Genomic DNA, 17,818 nt, shown 5'->3' on the forward strand with positions numbered 1-17,818 from the left:
CCGAAGCATGCAAGGCCTTGTGAAGCTTACATGAGCATGTGAACTGTGATTTAGCTTTTAAGACATATGCAACTTGTACACAAGGTCTTACATTGCGACATATATATGAATATATGCTTCGGGCAGCATATACGGTTCAGGCTCTTTTGTTGATGTCAAACACTCACCTTTATACTCATATCATATGTTAGGTGGGAATTGTTGACGCGTATTAGGATTAGAGGGTGTTGACAGACAAGGCCAAATAGCTATAACTGAATTAGTCTGACTCTGTATGAGTCGGACAAAGAGTCATATTTAGAACGATTTGATCACCGTGATATCACCAGACGCCTTTTCAACACAGAGTTTTGGTCATGGTCGCTTGAGGTGCTGAGGTCCACAGGACCCTCGTACATATCGAGCATCGCCCACGCGTAACTGCGTTCTGCTGCTTTGCTTTTCAACCCATATTCGCGATGGAAACAACTGAGGAACTCCAACAACTCGAAATCACTGCATTGAAATCCATATATGATACCGACTTCTTCGAACCACCACCACCCAAGGCTTGGAAGGTCCGTTTACTCGTCTTCTTTGACTAGTTCGCAATGTGTATATCCATGTCTAGGGAGCCGCCAGATTGCCCGAGTTCATCATCAAAGTCGCCCACCCCGATCCAATCCATGCTTCCAAGGTCTACTTCCACTTGCATACAAAGTGAGATCACCCTAGTACTCGCACGCGTCGCTTTCTTAACAAATATCTCGCTAGACTACCTAAAACATATCCCACCCTTGCAACCCCCGCGTTTACTATACAGAAGCCAACACGTGGTATTAACCATGATCTTGAGACAGCTCTTCAGAAAGCCATTCACTCTGAGGCCCAGATGCTCCGGGGATCTGAAATGGTCTTCCAGGTGCGCATATACCCACTATTCATGCGATGTTCGTGCCACTCACGGCGTATTTTGTTGTGAATAGATCATCACGTCCGCTCAGGAGTGGCTGGCTGATCACGTTCATCCTGCCATCGAAGCCTCCGGCTCTCTCGCTACTGAGATGACGAAGCGTGCTTTGGAAGAAGAGAAAGTATGCCCTCCCGTCATTATCTTACTGACCTCTCTGCTGATCTCTGAATCAGGAGCGAAAGCAACGAGAGGAAGAAGAGGCAGAAAGAGAAATTGAGTTAGCAGCTCAACGCGCCGAACAACTCCAGGAGCAGATCCAGGCTGATGCGCAGAGGCATATGCTTGCCAAGGAGAGGCAGTACAAGGCAGCTCGGCGAAGGGCGCAGTCTGATGCTACCGAAGTTCCCTCTTCAGGAGACACACTCACAGAGTCTTTTCCTCACGAAATCGAATTTAGGGGAGTCCGTTTCAGCGCCGTCAAGATGTTTCACTCACGGAAAGGTTCGTTCAAGTTTTGCATTCGTAATGTATATGATATTTATCACATCGAGGAAGAGTGTCTTGGTACCACATACCTCGCAGATCCGTTATGTGACGATGTGAACGCAACACTGCCGCTCGAGGTTCACACCATCAGCTTTAACTCGGACTACTACACGTCTAGTCAAGGTCAGGTCAATGCACTTCATTCTAAAGCAGTCGGCTAATCTTCCTCAAGGAAAGAAAAAGCTACACGCAGCAGAAGCTGAGATTCAGAAACTGATCAACATTCACCATCCGAACCTCCTAAGCACTCTCGCCGTCAAGCTGAATTTTCCTTACTCAGGCGCTCCACCGCGCTTGACCATTCTCTCAGAACAACGGCCGGCGTTGACGTTGCAAGACGTTCTTGAGGATTGCGAACGTCTTCGAGAAGATCGAGCATCGGTTTGTCACAGAGTTCCTTGAGCATTATCATAACATTGAGGCTTTGACTCTTCTAGGAATATCTTGGTCAAATTCTGTCTGCCTTGAACGCAGTCCATTCAGCGGATATAGTTCACAGAGGTACGGCCCGAGTCTTCGCATATACGGTAACTCATATCGTTCTAGGTCTTGACATTTCTTGCATTTATCTTGCTACGAGAGAGAATAGAACCCACTCCAAGATGGTCAGAATTGGAAAAGTTGGTTATCACGCACGCTTGAAGGACTACCATAAGTCTAATCCGTTTGGCAACGGCATATCAAACTTGAACGAGGAGGGGTATATACGCCCCACACCTTGGTGAGGATGGTACATCAGGGCTCTGCATCATGTTAACGGCCATTCCAGGTTATCCAAAGACGTCCTCGAGTCTGTTCTATCATACACTCGGGGACGCGATATACACAGCGTTGGAGTCATTCTCATGCAAATGGTCAATGGAAGTGACGTCATGAGGCAGTTTAGTGAACCAAAGGAGGCTGTGCAAGCCGGTAATTCATACTTCGTCACTTCTCTGCTGGAGCTTACTCGGCGCTTCAGCGGCTCTGTCTCCTACTCTCCAAACATGCGCGCTAAATATGTTAGTGCATGCGAAGAAAGTATCCTGCTTGAGCCTTTTAGCGGAATTGGCATCGGCGGCGCCTCTGCAATCTCCAAGACGAATTGGAAGTCCTGCTGCAATCCCATTCGTTAGCGCCGGTAATGCTGACAGTTATTCCCGCATCTTTTATCCTTACCTCCTTCTCCAGATCTGAGGACTCCGAGAACCAACGGGTACTTTGGCTCTCCAGAGAAAGACTACTTCCGAGTTCCTCAGCGGGTTGCCCCGGCCAGTCGTTGGAAGGAAGATTGGGAGGAGCTTGAACTCTTGGTATTCAAATTCATACCATCTAACTGTTCTCTTGCTTACGCTGGTGTTCAGGGCAGAGGTGCCTTTGGGTCTGTGGTCAAGGCTCGAAACAAGATTGACAATCGAATCTATGCAGGTATGCAGCTTGAAATTCGGCAAACGGATGTCTAATGAACCTTGCCCTGGTGCTTAGTCAAAAAGATTCGATTACGATCTGACAAGGATGACAACAAGCTGTTCCGCGAAGTGAACGCGTTAAGTCGGCTTTCACATCGATTCATCGTCCGATATTACACGACGTGGGTTGAATTCAATGAGTTGAATTCGAGCATATTGTCCTCAAACTCTGACACTGGATCTGATTCTGGGACTGAGGGTGGCATGACGTCCGTGCCCGAATCATACGAGCGCGAGAAGTCTGACCCATTCAAAGTTAAGATGGAAGACTTGGATGATTATGGGTCGAACAAGACGTCTTTCCCGAGCATTCATTTTACCCGCTCCGAGATCAAGGACGATAACCAGGAAGAAGACGAAGAAGAAGACGATGACAGTGATGGGGAATTCGGCAATCTCTTTTACTCGGAGTACATCGCTGACGAAGTGGATACACCGAAGGATGCCATCCAGCCCCGGACGTTGTACATACAAATGGTAAGATCCGTAGACCTTGAGCGTCATTACTGAATCCATTTCTTCATTCAGGAATTTGTTGAGCGCCAGACACTGAAAGAGGTGTGACAGCCCGTACTTATGTCTTGCATGATTTGACTGAATACATACAGCGAGTGGCAGAGGGTTTGTCGGAAGAGGAGGCTTGGCGGCTGTTTTACCAGATCCTCGATGCCTTGGTGCACATGGGTAGCATGGGTATCGTAAGTTAAGTCTCACTTGACTTGCTCTCTGTTCTCACGTCACGCCAGCTTCACCGAGATATCAAGCTCACAAACATCTTCATTGGTGTGTATTACTCTTACATCCATGTTTCGATACCCTTACCCTTTACTCAGATGGGAAAGGAGACTGCAAAGGCAAGCTCTTTTGATGTACTCTCAAGTGCTGGACCTGACGTTATGAGCAGTCGGAGACTTTGGTTTGGCTACGTCGAGTTTAGCGGCTGTTGACCCCTCAGATCTGTCACCGTCAGTCGTCCATTCAGATTCTGAACTGACGCTCGGTTTGTCACAATCCGTCAAGCAATGATTATCGCTGACGCTCAACAGAGGTTGGAACTAAGTTGTACATAGCTCCCGAAGTCCAATCCAGGAAACGAGGACCCCGCAATCACAACAAAGCTGACATTTATAGTTTGGGGGTGAGTGGGCTTTGAGAACCCGCCGAACATGATCTCATTTTTCGTAGATCGTCTTCTTCGAGATGAACTACTCTTTTTCCACGGCATCCGAGCGTATAGCTGTGCTTGAAGATCTACGGAAGCCCGAGGTATACTTCCCTCGGGATTGGGACACTCACCGTTCTAGCCAGAAACAAAGTTGATTTAATTTTATTGACACCATTCTTACGTACTGATCCATGGTAGTTATTGCATCGCTCCTTCGGCATGACCCTGCGGAGCGTCCGAACGCCTTGGAACTCTCTCAGAGTCCTCTTCTCCCTCCCAGAGTAGAGGATGAATATTTCAAAGGAGCTCTACGGATGATGGGTATGTACATATTTCAATATTTACATGATGATCGATGGTGCTTATGCGCAAATGGTAGCTAAACCGGACTCTCCATACCATCAGGGCGTGTTGTCTGCCATGTTCAACCAGCCTGTAAACCAATCCCGAAGCTATTTGTACGACCTCGAGGCTGAAATTCCCGAGCACGCGTATCTGAACGATGTCGTCGAGGACCGAATCGCAGCCATATTTCGACTTCACGGAGCAGTCGATATGGAACCTCCGCTTTTATTACCGTCGACCAATCCTGAAGAGAGCCAGAACCATGCTACCTTCATTGATCGTCACGGGGAATTGGTTTGCTTGCCGAACAATGCGCTAGTTCCTTTTGCTCGGTTAGCTGGACGAGGTGGCCTGCGAAGAATCAAGCGATTCCATATCACGGATATCTATCGGCCGAAGTGAGTTCCTCCAAGCTTCTTCGAGATGTATTTGTAATGATCGCTTTGCCATCTATAGCTCCGCCCCAGGACATCCGAAGGCTACAAGAGCGGCGGTTCTTGACGTCATCACTCCCGACACCAAGCATGGACTCATAGCAGCTGGTGCCGAGTTCCTCATGCTTCTCAGCAATTGCTTGAACAGCTTTCCAAACCTTGCTCAGAACTACGAGATCCACATCTCCCATTCCAAGAGTATAACACTTTTTCGTACTTTTCTGACTTGCACTAACATGGAACTAGTTGCGGATCTTGCTTTGAATCGTATTCCTGAGGAGCTCCGTTCTTCGGTGATCGAAATCATCAATCAGTCCAAATCTACTGCTTCACAAAAGCGGGCGTCTCTGTTGAAGAAAGGGCTCTTGAGGAGTACGACGGATGAATTAGAAGTGCTGGCTGAAATAGGTGAACCCAAATACAGGCTTCTATGTGCATGAGCTGATCGCAGGAATAGACGAAGACATTGACGCTCTCCTATCCAAGCTGGAGAAACTTTCGCCTACCCTTGTTACGGTCATGAAGCCTGCCGTGGAGGAAATCAAGCAAACGATCCAGTTTGCCACATCTGCGGGTTTTTCTTCCCCAGTCTTCTTCCATCCCTTGATGTGGGGCGCTCATCACATGCATTTCAAGGAAGGAGTGCGCATCGAAGTGGTTAGACGAACTAGACGGCTGGACGTTCTCGCTGCAGCTGGACGGTATGGAATTCAAGGTTGAATCTGACTTTGCTTGACGCTGCGATAGATATGACAATCTCATCGCCCAGTATTCTAAACCGAAACCTAGGTTTGATCCTATTTGCGCATTCGCCGTACAAATCGCCCTGGAGAAGATCACAGTTGTCTTAGCGGCCTTCCAGAGCACCTCCGTCAAAGCACTCGTTAAGGAACAACGCTCGTTCGGTTTCTGGAGCCCTCGGAGATGCGACGTATACATTCTTTCATATCAAACGGGCTACTTGCAGGACCGTCTGGAAGTGGCTTCTTTGCTGTGGCAAAACAATATCAGCGCCGATATCATGTATGATGCCAACCTCCTGGAATTTGAACATGAGAGTCATGTCGACCTATGCGCACGTGAAGGGATATTGTATGTTCACACTAGAATCGCCGAAATCCTTTACGTTGACGTCTGGTATCAGATTTGCCATCTATCCTCGACCCCGCACCGTGCGCCGCGAGCAGGCTGCTTTCAAGGTGAAGAGCATCTTGAAGAACACAGAGTATGAAGGTATGAATCTTCTGAACTCTTACCTCTTCGGGGCTGATCGGAGGGCAGTTTCACGCCAAGATCTTGTCGGCTGGCTTCAACACCAGATTGCTGAGCAAAAACGCATAGACTTGGCTACCTCAGGTTCCTCTGCCTACCCTGACGCTCTTCCCGTTCCTGTGCCATCCAAGGACTCATCCGCCTCTGAAGTACAGCTGATTCTACCCGTCGATACAAAGAAGCAGAGAAAGCATGTCAAACAAATCCTTCTCGATCGAGGTGACGCCAAGGACGAGTGCTCTATTTCAAATTTACTGACGCATGTTTAGCGTACGAAAGGGCCGAGCACCTTAAAATGGCGGTGCAAAATGGGTTGCCGACGCTCGCTGTTGATGTTCCAAACACGGTCTTTGATACCCTGTCGAAGAATGCCACCTGGATCACCGATGAAGAGGCTTGGAAGGGTATTACAACGTCGATGCCTACTGTCCACATGACATACGCCCAGCAAATTCGCGAAGCAGCTGCTAAGCGAAAGGCTGAAGGATTGCCATATTTGCTGTTGTATGCTACACGAGAGGAGCGCATGCAAATTCTTACTCTCAATTAGGTCTGTTGTGACAGTTTCCCGTTTGCTTTACTTTATGATGCCCACTATCCATGGATATTTGCAGTCATAAATTTGTATTCTCGTACAAGGACCCCGGTGTTATTACATAAAATCCCAGATTTCGCATATAGTATAGCTGAATGCTGCAAGACCCAGTCGGTCCTTCCTACGTGCTCCAAGCCGTGAAAGTCTCTTGGAACCCATCAGCATTGTCGCTCGAGTGGATGACCCCATTCTGTGACACGCTGAGTTGGTAAGTAGTGCCTATGGTCGACACACTGTATGCGGTGACGCTCGACGCCGAATCGACGTTGAAGATTTGCGCTTGGCAAGTGTTAGTGCTCAAACAGTCTTGGCTATAATTCTGAATGATTCATCACTTAGCATAAGCAGCGAAAGGGCAGACAAAACAATCCACTCACATTGAAGAAGCTGTACAAGCCCGCTCCTGCACGTATGATTAATGGTGCGCAAAAGGTGACAAAGTGAAAAGTGTATACCAAATATGATGATGTTGCTTGAAGACTGGATGTATATTCCCCAGGCCATGTCGATCGAGCTCGAAAAGGTGGGGTCGTTGTAAGATGAGACAGTGCTAAAAGGTGCTGGCGCAGCCGGAGAGGGTTGGTAATATGGCTGAGGCGGCATCAGCTGGAAGTAAACCCAATGCGAAGATCAGTCCATACCGTTTCAGTCTGGGCGAAGCCAATGTAATGGTTCTGAGCGTTTACCAGGCTATACTGGTACAGCGCAGCGTGTTCGGCTATTACATTGATAAGCACTGTGATGGTGTCCCAGTCTGGTGATCACTCACAAGCTAGGGCAAGTTGTCAGGGGAAAATCACGAGAGTCATAAGGGTCACGTACATGTACCAATAAGCCACACGGGGCCATGAGACTCGGAGAGAATCCCACGACCAGTAAAGATCGAGATTTGAGTGGAGCCAGAAGAATCAAGGTCGTGGTCGGCAGTCCAGACCCACGTGCCCTACGTGACAATATCAAATTAGACGAGTTTTGGGACTTATAATCTCCATACCTCAAGATATGCGCTCGATCCAGAAGTCAAGTGTATCCCGAGGAAAGCAGCCTGACAGGAAGCGCTGATAGAGCCTGTGGGACATTGGGAAGACTGCATGTTTGTACCCGCAGCTGATGAGAAAGAATCAGAATGCTTCTCCATGGACACATCGAAAGATTTACCTCCACCCAACCTTGTGCAGTCGTCGTTAATACATCTCAAATTCATGAGAGAACAAAGACTAACCTAATATGGCTGTCCCACATCCCTGCAGCCCCTTGCTGACCAGATGGATCGTGCACGTTCCACTCAATCATTATGGCACCGGGAGCTGTTGGATATTAGCTTCATGAGTAAGAGGGACTGTCTCTACGCGTACCAGGGCCAGCAGTAGTGAAGAGCATATCGCTTATCTCCAGGACACCTTGAGAATTAGCTGCGCCGGCTTGAATAACGGCACGAGGGTTGTTCTGATCGCTGAAAGCACTCCCACCAGCCATGATGACTGACCAGGCTTCACCGACGATCTGTGTTCCGGCAGGGATTTGGATGGTATTGGTCACATAATACGTGCCGGCATCGAAGAAGATGATCTTGCATCCAGTGTACTGAAAAGAGTCGTGACTTTGTTTCAGCAGAAGGCGACAGTACGCACCTCATTAAGGACGTTTTGAATAGCAGCGGTATCATCTGTGTGGCCATCACCTTTCGCCCCCTGACTCTTGACGCTGATGAATTGACTGACAGCGTAGTTCGCATACTGAGGATGAGTCTTCCCGAAGATTCGACCAGCACTGTTCAAAAGGCTGGATGGCTTGTTCGCAGAGACGATGTTTCCTTGTGTAAAAGTCTTGGATCCACTGGTTCCCGAATATACATTTCCTTGACCCCAAGAAGCAATCGTCTTCGTGCCACCAGCAAGTACTGTAGTTCCGCCTACAACGCCGACGGCGGTAGGAACATTGTTCAGCTGGATATTGTTGAGAACGAGCGAGCCGGCCAGTTGACCTTTGCTCGCTACCGAAGAGCGAACGAATATGGGGGTATTGGTCACAACCGCATCAATGATAGCCTCTGAACCAACGGTCTAGACAGCATTCAGCTACTTGCAAATACAAAATTTATGATGAGCCAACCTGATTACTAGTTGTTGTTCCACCGGTTGTTAAATCAAAGCCGACCTGTTCTCTGTCAGTTCTCATCGAGAGGGTTGTCAAGTTCAAGACATACTTGACAATTGTTGATCGTAACCCCTTGAAATGTGAATCCTGAAACGATGTAAGCCATGTGCAAACCTCCAAAAAAATCGAATATTACCCCAATTCCAGATGCCAGAGACAGCTACCGGTAGAAATGAATATTTAGTGCATGGTGGCTTATTCATGGACGAGAGGACGAACCAGTGGCAGCATTGTTTACTGTTAAATTACGAACCGTAAACTGCTGGTTACCGACTTGAATCCCGTACATTCCTAATAAAACGTCACAAAAGGAACAAATAAAGCTGTTGCAGGGATCTAGATCTACCTCCGTTGAATACGATGTCTGACGGCGCGGAGTCAGTGATCTTATTCTCATATCAAGGTAGAATGCTCACCTCCCATAAATCCACCACTGGTAACGCCATGTTGAGAACTAAAATTGATAACCAAAAGGGCGAGTTTCTCACCTTCCATTCTCCATGAAAATGCCTTGATGCTTGTTGTTGGAAGCGGTGGACATCTCGACCACGATATTGATGAGCGAGGTGGCTTGCGCAACCTGCCAGTGCAAACCGATTGCAGAAGTCGATGCAGGCATTTGCCTAAGGTCGATGATCAAGTTGCGAACAGAGCGATAGCTACAAGTCCATAAGCTATAGTGCACCGGGTGCAGAAAAAAAATCGCGTACAAATTGTTCTGGTTAGTGAACCACTGAGCGCCCCAACCATTTGGAATATAAGGATCGGCATCTGGGTAAAATCTAGGTAAGACAGCGCCAACCTTAAAATGACAGGTAAAGTACCGATGACTGCAAATCCATTGAATGATGAGCTGGCAAGAAGAGTTGGAGGATTCTTCGCATCTCCGATCATCTGAGTGTAATAGTATGTGTTGATTGCCGAAGAGACGACGTAAGTGCTGAGTAGTGGTAAACATGCAATCTCATTATATGAATGAAGTGGCATACCCTGCAGGGAAATACACGATGGCCGGAGTAACGCTACGAGTACGATTAGTTGACGTATTCACAGAGACGCGTGACGCTCTGCACTGACGTGGAGGAATCACAAGATCCACCTCCGCAACGTCCACCAGATGACATCGCCGAGCTAGAAAATCGGTAAGTTTACACTCGGGTACGAGAACAATGACATGCTTGATGGCAGCAGTGTCATCGGTGACACCATCGCCCTTGGCCCCAAAATTCTTGACATTTCTGAAAACTTGGTAAGAACTCGGGTCCGAGTTGAAGGCCGAAGTTCCTTGGTGCTTGATAGTCTCAAGCCAATACGGATCACTTGGAGCTGCTGTTCCACCACCCAATGGCGCTGAGCAGGATGTGCCCAACCCAGAGACAAGAGAAGATAATGCTAAGAGTGCACTGAAGAGGAGAGACTTTGAGTAACGCGACATTGCCTCCTCCGAGTGAGAAAAGCTAAAGTAATAATGGGCACAAACCTATACACAGACGGCACCTTTTATACTGTTCAGTGCAATGAAAAAGACGACTAACAGAATTGAGCGACCTCTTGATTGGCAGTGTCCCAAGAGCGGACAGGAGAGTCACGAAGTCATTGAATAACCCCATGATACACAGTTCTGAACGGGACGCTTTCATTTTGGGGAATCGTCCCATATGAAAGCAAAGCTTGTATCATGAGGTGCCACGGAACTACAGATCATCTATGTAGGTGGTTTCTCCTAACAAATGGAATGTGCATGTCGAGACAGTCGGAATGGACTCACCCGGCGCAACCTTCATCGTGCAATTCAGTGTCTTCTGCGTGATGAGCAGATTGCCAGGCATGCATTCTTGCTTCAAGTACAACAGCTCGTCCTGGATGATTTGGCTATCAAATCTGTCGTGCTACTAGAAAGAAGGGCGCGGCGTAGTTGTAACCTTCTGGGTCATCCGCTAGCAAGTTAGTACGCACCTGATAAAGAGAAAAGGGGAAGAGTGTGTTTCATCCCACTTCACGAACGACCAAAATGGTAATCACTCTTTTATATAATTAGGAACTCCGCAATCCTCTCATTAGGAAAAGTCTTGATCAACACTCGAACGAGAACCATCACAATTCACGCCCCAGTAGGCCCCGGTGGGCCTGGATAGTCTTTGATGGTCTTTCGCTCCGAAAGAGCTTTCCGTGAGCGTCTAAGACTGCCCGCCCCTGCACTTGGTGCTTGGTATTCATTTATGTGCTGGCATCTGCGATGAATGCGACAATCAATGCACCCAGGCAGTATGGTAGGTCTTGTGATGTGAGTGCCGAGAAATCTTACCGTTGCAGATCAAGTTAGGGCTTCCTGACAATTAACTGAATTGTTCATCTATGGGAATAGCCCGGGCAATATATATACTGGATGAACTCACAAACGCTTGTAGAATCGCGGGTTACTGTATACGAGACTCGCCCTGATACTGTCCCTGCTAATTAAAGCCATAGAAGGAAGGGTCGGATCTTTGCAGAGATTCATGAGTCTAGGCTGCAGCAATAACTCTTTTCAGTATTTACACGCTCGGCCTTGGCACCGTACGTGCAACCTCAAGCGGTGAGCAACTTGCAGTTGGTGAATGAGCCACGAGTCTCCTTCCCACTGAATGATCACGACCTTCATGGAAATCAGGAGACTGCACGTGATTGTGTGGATGCCCACAATGCCAAGCACGCAGTATTTGCCCGGCGCGCAGAGCGGGGTTGTCTATAACCAGTTCAGGAGGACAAATTGGGATTGCTTCCCTGCACGACAAAACCCCCCTATCGAAGGTGAGTTTCTTAGAAGGCCCTGTCAGCATTTCTCGCGTCCAAGTTCCACGTGAATGTATGCACGGAACGGACCACAGTAGACGGTTCCGACAAGACATCAAATACAATTGGCCTCAAAAGGTGATGTACATATCTAGGATTGCCCCATTACTTCTTCCAAATACCCCACATCAAACCTGGGGGAAAATTTGACCGAAAATGGCTTGGGGTGTGCAATTACATTGTCTTCGAACGCCCACCTATCTATGGGCGCATCCTTGGGTTCTGAGATTCGAAAAGTCCAGAACAAATGTGCAAGCGTGATCAACATAGAGTCAGTTCGCTAGATATCGTCCAAGGCAGACACTAATTTACCTGTTAGTTCCATCCGCCTTATTATAATAATCACCTAACTGACCGCCTGCCAAAGCCAAATGGGAAAGACTTGAGATCGGGGCGAATGTGACCGCAGCAGGTCAATCCATCTCTGGGGATCAAATTTTTCGGGGTCAGGAAAAGGCAGCTTGCGTCATGAGAGATAGGCCCTGTGGCGTGCAACATGGACCGATAAGTGAAGTGTTAATTTCGGGGGGACAGGTCAGTAGTCGCACCAGTGGCAGCCGTAGACAGTTGCGCCGGCAGGAATCCGGAACCCTCTCTGCATGTACAGATATTAGTCTGAGACTCCAATTGTAAGAACATCATATTCACACACCCATATTATATCCCTCGTGGCACGATGAGGGGAACCCTATACTGATCGTTAATGGTGGCTGACAACAAAGGAAGATAATATACCGAGCGGGACGACGGGCCTCCAGCCGTAACGTTTCATGCATAAATGCTTGCAGCTGAGTAAGATGTTGGATATCTTTGAAAGATGGGGCTACGAATAAGGAATTGAGCTTAACCCAATCCCGAATTTAAAGCGTAAAATGCAAGACATACCCCGTTCCCTACCTACGACTGCATCTAGTTGCTCTTTGCACGCGCGCTTGTGCCTCAGGATAGCAAGCCGCAGCCATAATAGCCGTGGTGATCGCTGCAGCAATCTACATGTGATTCGTGAACTGTTAGTAAGTAATCCCGCTCACCAAACCAAGACGTTAATTATTCACGTTGTCAGCAGCCGCGCCAAAAATGGTCCCTCCCAAGAAAGACATTTCATCTTTCGATAGCTGATGCTGATGTTGCTCGAGAAGTGTTCGCATGAAAGACGGACCAGCGATACCACTTGCCTGAAGGTGATATGAGCACAAGACATACATCACAAGAGAAACACGAGTCACTATTTCATTTTTTACCCGCTCCATCTGCCCTAGTCCTAGTTCATGCTCCTCACGAAACCAGGTCTTCAACTGACGTCCGTACCAAGGCACGTACCGCAGAATGGGAATGCGATCAACCAAAAAAGCACCGGGTTGCATAACAAGTCCAAAACGTTCGAGCACGAGGTTCATCCCTATCACCTCAGGATCTGTGTTCGCGGTCGGCGTTGACTTCCCATAGGTGATGCGCAGGATGACCGAATGTGCAAATCTAAATTATTATAGTTTGATAACCGGAAGAGTTATGCTAATCACCCACCGTTTCGCATGTTCCTGGTGTTCATCTGGCGCCCTTAAAATATCATGCATGAGCCGTTTCGCGTCCTCTACTTGTATGTCTCGGTACGCTTCCACTGCCTTTGGTTGTAATTGTAGACCCGCCGCTTTGCGGAACCGACGAAACCGTGACCCGACACCAATAAGAACGAGGCGCATATTTTGGGATAACATTTCGTCAGCAGCTATGGCATGCGGGCGATCGACGAGAGCGCTCCCTTCTTTCTCCATGATATCGTTGGCAGCCTAGAGGTCCGTTCGTCCTCGCGAAGCGCAATGTTAAGTAACTGATCGCGTACCTCTACACTTCCAATGATGACCGAGACTTGATTTCCCTGACGTACAGAGACGACTGGACCATATTCTTGCATCCATTGGGTAACTGTCAAGGCAACGCTGGACCAGAATTATTTACAAAATTAGGAAGCACGAATGCAACTGACTTGTTCGATGGCATAGCACTATTCCAAAACCAGCTCGGTGGAGGCCCCGGGGGGAGTGGGAGTGCATCCTTGGCGAAAAGTCTTCCTCTGCAGTACTCTCCGAGTACGACAACAATTGCTACTCCTGCGAGAATCCGGGTAGATGAAAACGAGAACGACTCGGGCTGGTCGAACATCACGATCAGTAGGTACTGATAGTCAGTCACAGTTAGAGTGAAAGCTTCATCGAACCATCAAATTTGTCTCGCGTAGGAACGCTTACTCGGGTCTGCGTCCCACCGTGCACGTAAGTAGGACGTATATGAAGGGCAGCCGCCTCATTATGGACATGGCTGCCCTGACCTGGTCTTTATTGGCATTACATTGCCGTATTCAGAAGAGTTGGCCGGTCAATTCACGATACGGTAACCCGGAACAAGGTACATTTATGCTTTAAGAAAGATCGTGGCAGTGATCAAGGGAAATGGTTACTACTGAGGGGGTCTTTCAAAATGGTCTTCGGGTGCAAACATACGCAAGTTGGTCATACTGCACTTATCAGTGCATCACTTCAAAGCCATCATGATGACCGCGACCAAGCATGTGACAGTGTGACTGCCATTCAGTGTTACCCTCGTTCACCTCGGATATCATTGCTGCTACACATCTCCATAAAGACTCCTTGTTTTTGGACTTGGAATGTGGGGTGGGAAATGTGCTCGTGCAGGCGAGCCTGGAAACGTGCTGCAGAAGCTACGGAATTGAGCTTATGCCTACTCCCGCGGAGGTGGGGAGAGAGCAGCTGAGGCAAATTAAGAAGCGGTGTAGGGATGTGGGGACTTTCGATAAAAGAGGTGGAGTTAAAAGAAGGAGACATGCTGACTAGTCGGAGAGTCACTGAGTTGCTACCTCAGGCGGATGTTGTGCTGGTCAATAATAAGGTGTTCCAGCAGTCACGTCAGTGAAATTTTTTTATTTGTGCCTCAAAATATTGATCATATTACAGTACTAAACGAAGCATTACGCCCGCGGTTTCTTGATTTAAAAGAGGGCGCCATTGTTGTTTCCTTGAAGCCATTCGTTTCCTCTCTCAACGCACGCGTTACTGAACGCAACGTGAGTGACGATGCCTATCTTCATACATTTTATCTCATGTGAATTTCGCAGGTGGATGAAATAAGCGCGATCTTTGACGTCTCTGAACGATCCTACCGCTCTGGCAGCGTTTCATGGGGTAGCGGAGGTGGCTCGTATTATCTACATCGAGTCGACCGGGCAGGCTATGTGGGCCTCAAACAAAAATTTGAGAACCAGCGCGCGAGGAGTGCGCGTGCCTCACGGCGGCGACAATCTATTTAGTGCACATTTTACCTTTACACAATCTATTGGTGCCGTTAGTGTTGACCTGTCGTACGCTGGCAGTTGTGGTGTATCGTGAGGTGCTGTAAACACCTACACTGGTCCACAAGTAGTCCTGATATACTGTTCAATTTATAGTCGGAGGGGATGACGAAAAGCAACACCTTTATTTCTCTCGCCCGATGACTTAGAAACAGAGGATCTGCTAGAAATACTTTGAATGAAAGCTAAAGACATTGGAGCAACGTAAAAGAATGATATGAAAATAATCCATGCGCAATAAGAGCTAGTAGAATAAATATATCTTAGGCTCTATGAAAAGACCTCGTTATAAGAGCGGGTAAAGTACCTAGTAGAATAAATATCTAATGGTGTGTTAGCTCTGTAGAATAACGCGAAAATATGAGACTTACATCTCAGGCTCTATGAAAAGACCTGAGATGTTCTAACGACTCGGCAGGTTCTTTACTATAGTACGGATAGGATAGATAAGTAAATTGTCCGTAACATAGGGATAGACATTCCAATATTGACGAGCCTCGCCGGATTCCAACATCATGACTGAGATGGCCCCGGCGGAGCTTGGCGGCGTTCCTATATGCGCAGGTCAGGTGCTGAATCACGGAAATCATCGAGAACACACCCTTGCAAGTTTCTGCCCTTCAGATAAAACAAGGAGACAAGACCGCAAGCCTTTCAAGCACCACTGCCTTTCGAGCCAGGCGAGCAAGTGACGATCCCAGAAGAGCTTGAATAAAGTGTCGAGCCTTTTATCCCATGGACTAGGAGCTCGCGAGAGATGGAAGGCCCAATTTTGACATGCGTATTTCAGAGCGTCAGAGGCTGATCGGCTTTGTTCCTGTGCTTCTTTTGCAAAAACTGCAAACGCTGTCATAGCATAGATGACCTCTATGTCTGGTAAACGACGATCTTCTTGGAACGCATGTGTGGAGTGATCCTGGGGTTGAAATGCCAGGAATGCCGGAAAGCCCAAGAAATCCGGCAAGTTCTTGAACTGTTCGATGACTTGAAAAGCTGGCCGTAAAGGTATTTCTGGGATGATTGTGTACTCGCTGATGGCTTCCAATGTGCTCGAGAATCCATCCATTGTTACCCAGACAGATGCTGCTGGAGTCATCTGCCATGCTTGACCATGGGGCGTCTGTAGCCACTCTCGCCCGCTCTGTGTTCGCAGCCACTCTCTCCCTTGCCATGTCTGTAGCCACTCTCGCCCGCTGCTTTTTTCCAGCCACTCTTGCGCACTCGGGGTCCGCAGCCAGTCTTGCCCTGCTGGAGTACTATGCAGCCACTCTCCCCCACTCTGGGTCTGCAGCCACTCTCCCCCACACTGGGTCTGCAGCCACGTCTGCAGCCACCGTCGTCCTCCCTCGGTCTGCAGCCACTGTTGCCCTCCATAGGTCTGCAGCCACTGTTGCCATCCCTCGGTCTCCAGCCACCGTTGCCCTCCCTCGGTCTCCAGCCACTGTTGCCCTCCCTCGGTCTCCAGCCACCGTTGCCCTCCCTCGGTCTCCAGCCACTGTCGCCCTCCCTCGGTCTCCAGCCACCGTTGCCCTTCCTCGGTCTCCAGCCACTGTTGCCCTCCCTCGGTCTCCAGCCACCATCGCCCTCTATAGGTCTCCAGCCACTGTTGCCCTCTATAGGTCTCCAGCCACCGTTGCCCTCTATAGGTCTCCAGCCACCGTTGCCCTCCCTCGGTCTCCAGCCACTGTCGCCCTCCCTCTGTCTCCAGCCACTGTTGCCCTCCCTCGGTCTCCAGCCACTGTCGCCCTCCCTCGGTCCACAGCCACCGTCGCCCTCCCTCTGTCTCCGGCCACCGTCGCCCTCCCTCTGTCTCCGGCCACCGTTGACCTCCCTCGGTCTCCGGCCACCGTTGACCTCCCTCGGTCTGCAGCCACCGTTGACCTCCCTCGGTCTGCAGCCACCGTCGCCCTCCCTCGGTCTGCATCCACCGTTGCCCTCCCTCGGTCTGCAGCCACCGTCGCCCTCCATAGGTCTGCAGCCACCGTCGCCCTCCCTCGGTCTGCAGCCACTGTTGCCCTCCCTCGGTCTGCAGCCACCGTTGCCCTCTGTAGGTCTGCAGCCACCGTTGCCCTCCATAGGTCTCCAGCCACTGTTGCCCTCCCTCGGTCCACAACCACCATCGCCCTCCCTCGGTCTCCAGCCACTGATGCCCTCTGTAGGTCTCCAGCCACCCTTGCCCTCCGTAGGTTTCCAGCCACTCTCGCGCTTCGTCGGTCTTCAGCCCCTGTTGCCATCCGTAGGTGTCCAGCAACTCTCGCTCGCTCTGGGTGTCTAGCCATTTTGGCTTGCTAGAGCGTCCAGCAACATGTCGCCATTCCTGAGGCCATATCCTACCCTTGTGCCACTCACTCGCGCTCTCGGACTGCAGCCATGTGTTCCCCGCGTGCGTTTTCAGCCAGTTCACCCCCTTGTGAGTGTACAGCCAGTCCCCCCCCTCCTCTGTCCGCAACCAATCATCCCCTCCTTGGGTCTGCAGCCATGCACATCCATCCGGGGTTTCTAGCCAGGACTGCGAACCCGGACCGCGAACTCCCCGGAGCCATAGCAGACCTGTAAGAACGTGCAGTGGTTCTGGTGGCTCGACGATAAAGGCTAATGATCGTTGTAAGCTCTGGGGGTCGTGGGTTTGTATAGTTTGGCTGTGCTCTGTCAATTTTAAGAGCGCATCGAGGAGGGCTGTGCTTTCCCGAATTTTCTTCACCATCAAATGGAGAGAGGAATGAACGAGTAGCGAATGGGGTGATGGAATATCGCGTACTTGGGGGAGG

General features: G+C 49.3%; 5 protein-coding genes across 5 annotated transcripts; 2 read left to right on the forward strand and 3 right to left on the reverse strand.

Moving 5' to 3' along the window:
• The first annotated feature begins 284 nt into the window (after nt 1-284).
• On the forward strand, nt 285-6,708 carry EDB91DRAFT_1154467 (kinase-like domain-containing protein). The gene is made up of 30 exons (XM_041319558.1): nt 285-557; nt 611-699; nt 754-901; nt 966-1,073; nt 1,126-1,393; nt 1,448-1,561; nt 1,611-1,819; nt 1,876-1,939; nt 1,985-2,159; nt 2,208-2,350; nt 2,400-2,558; nt 2,609-2,730; nt 2,782-2,845; nt 2,903-3,363; nt 3,415-3,444; nt 3,495-3,584; nt 3,633-3,669; nt 3,720-3,740; nt 3,791-3,886; nt 3,933-4,024; nt 4,072-4,201; nt 4,250-4,372; nt 4,431-4,794; nt 4,853-5,028; nt 5,077-5,238; nt 5,288-5,531; nt 5,578-5,922; nt 5,975-6,063; nt 6,112-6,321; nt 6,372-6,708. The coding sequence occupies exons 1-30, from the start codon at nt 459-461 to the stop codon at nt 6,650-6,652; spliced, it is 4,713 nt and encodes a 1,570-aa protein (XP_041173452.1). The 5' UTR covers nt 285-458; the 3' UTR covers nt 6,653-6,708.
• On the reverse strand, nt 6,595-10,436 carry EDB91DRAFT_724518 (glycoside hydrolase family 55 protein). The gene is made up of 20 exons (XM_041328207.1): nt 9,844-10,436; nt 9,679-9,794; nt 9,565-9,625; nt 9,343-9,513; nt 9,271-9,287; nt 9,201-9,218; nt 9,074-9,145; nt 8,991-9,014; nt 8,904-8,941; nt 8,810-8,854; nt 8,329-8,760; nt 8,053-8,281; nt 7,920-8,004; nt 7,856-7,866; nt 7,692-7,804; nt 7,520-7,640; nt 7,339-7,415; nt 7,153-7,288; nt 7,075-7,100; nt 6,595-7,016 (listed from the first exon to the last, which is right to left on the reverse strand). The coding sequence occupies exons 1-20, from the start codon at nt 10,287-10,289 to the stop codon at nt 6,819-6,821; spliced, it is 2,436 nt and encodes an 811-aa protein (XP_041173453.1). The 5' UTR covers nt 10,290-10,436; the 3' UTR covers nt 6,595-6,818.
• A 1,341-nt stretch (nt 10,437-11,777) lies between these two features.
• On the reverse strand, nt 11,778-13,846 carry EDB91DRAFT_1238955 (cytochrome P450; the record flags this gene model as incomplete). Its single annotated transcript, XM_041321786.1, has 11 exons — nt 11,778-11,966; nt 12,038-12,146; nt 12,235-12,281; nt 12,339-12,351; nt 12,422-12,509; nt 12,572-12,602; nt 12,742-12,861; nt 12,913-13,162; nt 13,211-13,473; nt 13,527-13,623; nt 13,671-13,846. The coding sequence occupies 11 exons, from the start codon at nt 13,844-13,846 to the stop codon at nt 11,778-11,780; spliced, it is 1,383 nt and encodes a 460-aa protein (XP_041173454.1).
• A 633-nt stretch (nt 13,847-14,479) lies between these two features.
• Nucleotides 14,480-15,172, forward strand: EDB91DRAFT_1338592 (histone methylation protein DOT1-domain-containing protein; the record flags this gene model as incomplete). Its single annotated transcript, XM_041325628.1, has 3 exons — nt 14,480-14,606; nt 14,656-14,765; nt 14,817-15,172. The coding sequence occupies 3 exons, from the start codon at nt 14,480-14,482 to the stop codon at nt 15,006-15,008; spliced, it is 429 nt and encodes a 142-aa protein (XP_041173455.1). The 3' UTR covers nt 15,009-15,172.
• A 40-nt stretch (nt 15,173-15,212) lies between these two features.
• Nucleotides 15,213-16,800, reverse strand: EDB91DRAFT_724695 (uncharacterized protein; the record flags this gene model as incomplete). The annotated part of the gene is made up of 2 exons (XM_041328208.1): nt 15,213-15,602; nt 15,652-16,800. Coding segments are annotated over 2 exons (1,188 nt in total), but the record flags the coding sequence as incomplete, so codon positions are not given.
• Nucleotides 16,801-17,818: the final 1,018 nt, after the last annotated feature.

Source organism: Suillus paluster, assembly GCF_016628075.1.
Source record: "Suillus paluster strain FC165 chromosome Unknown EDB91scaffold_64, whole genome shotgun sequence".
Classification (NCBI taxonomy): domain Eukaryota; kingdom Fungi; phylum Basidiomycota; class Agaricomycetes; order Boletales; family Suillaceae; genus Suillus; species Suillus paluster.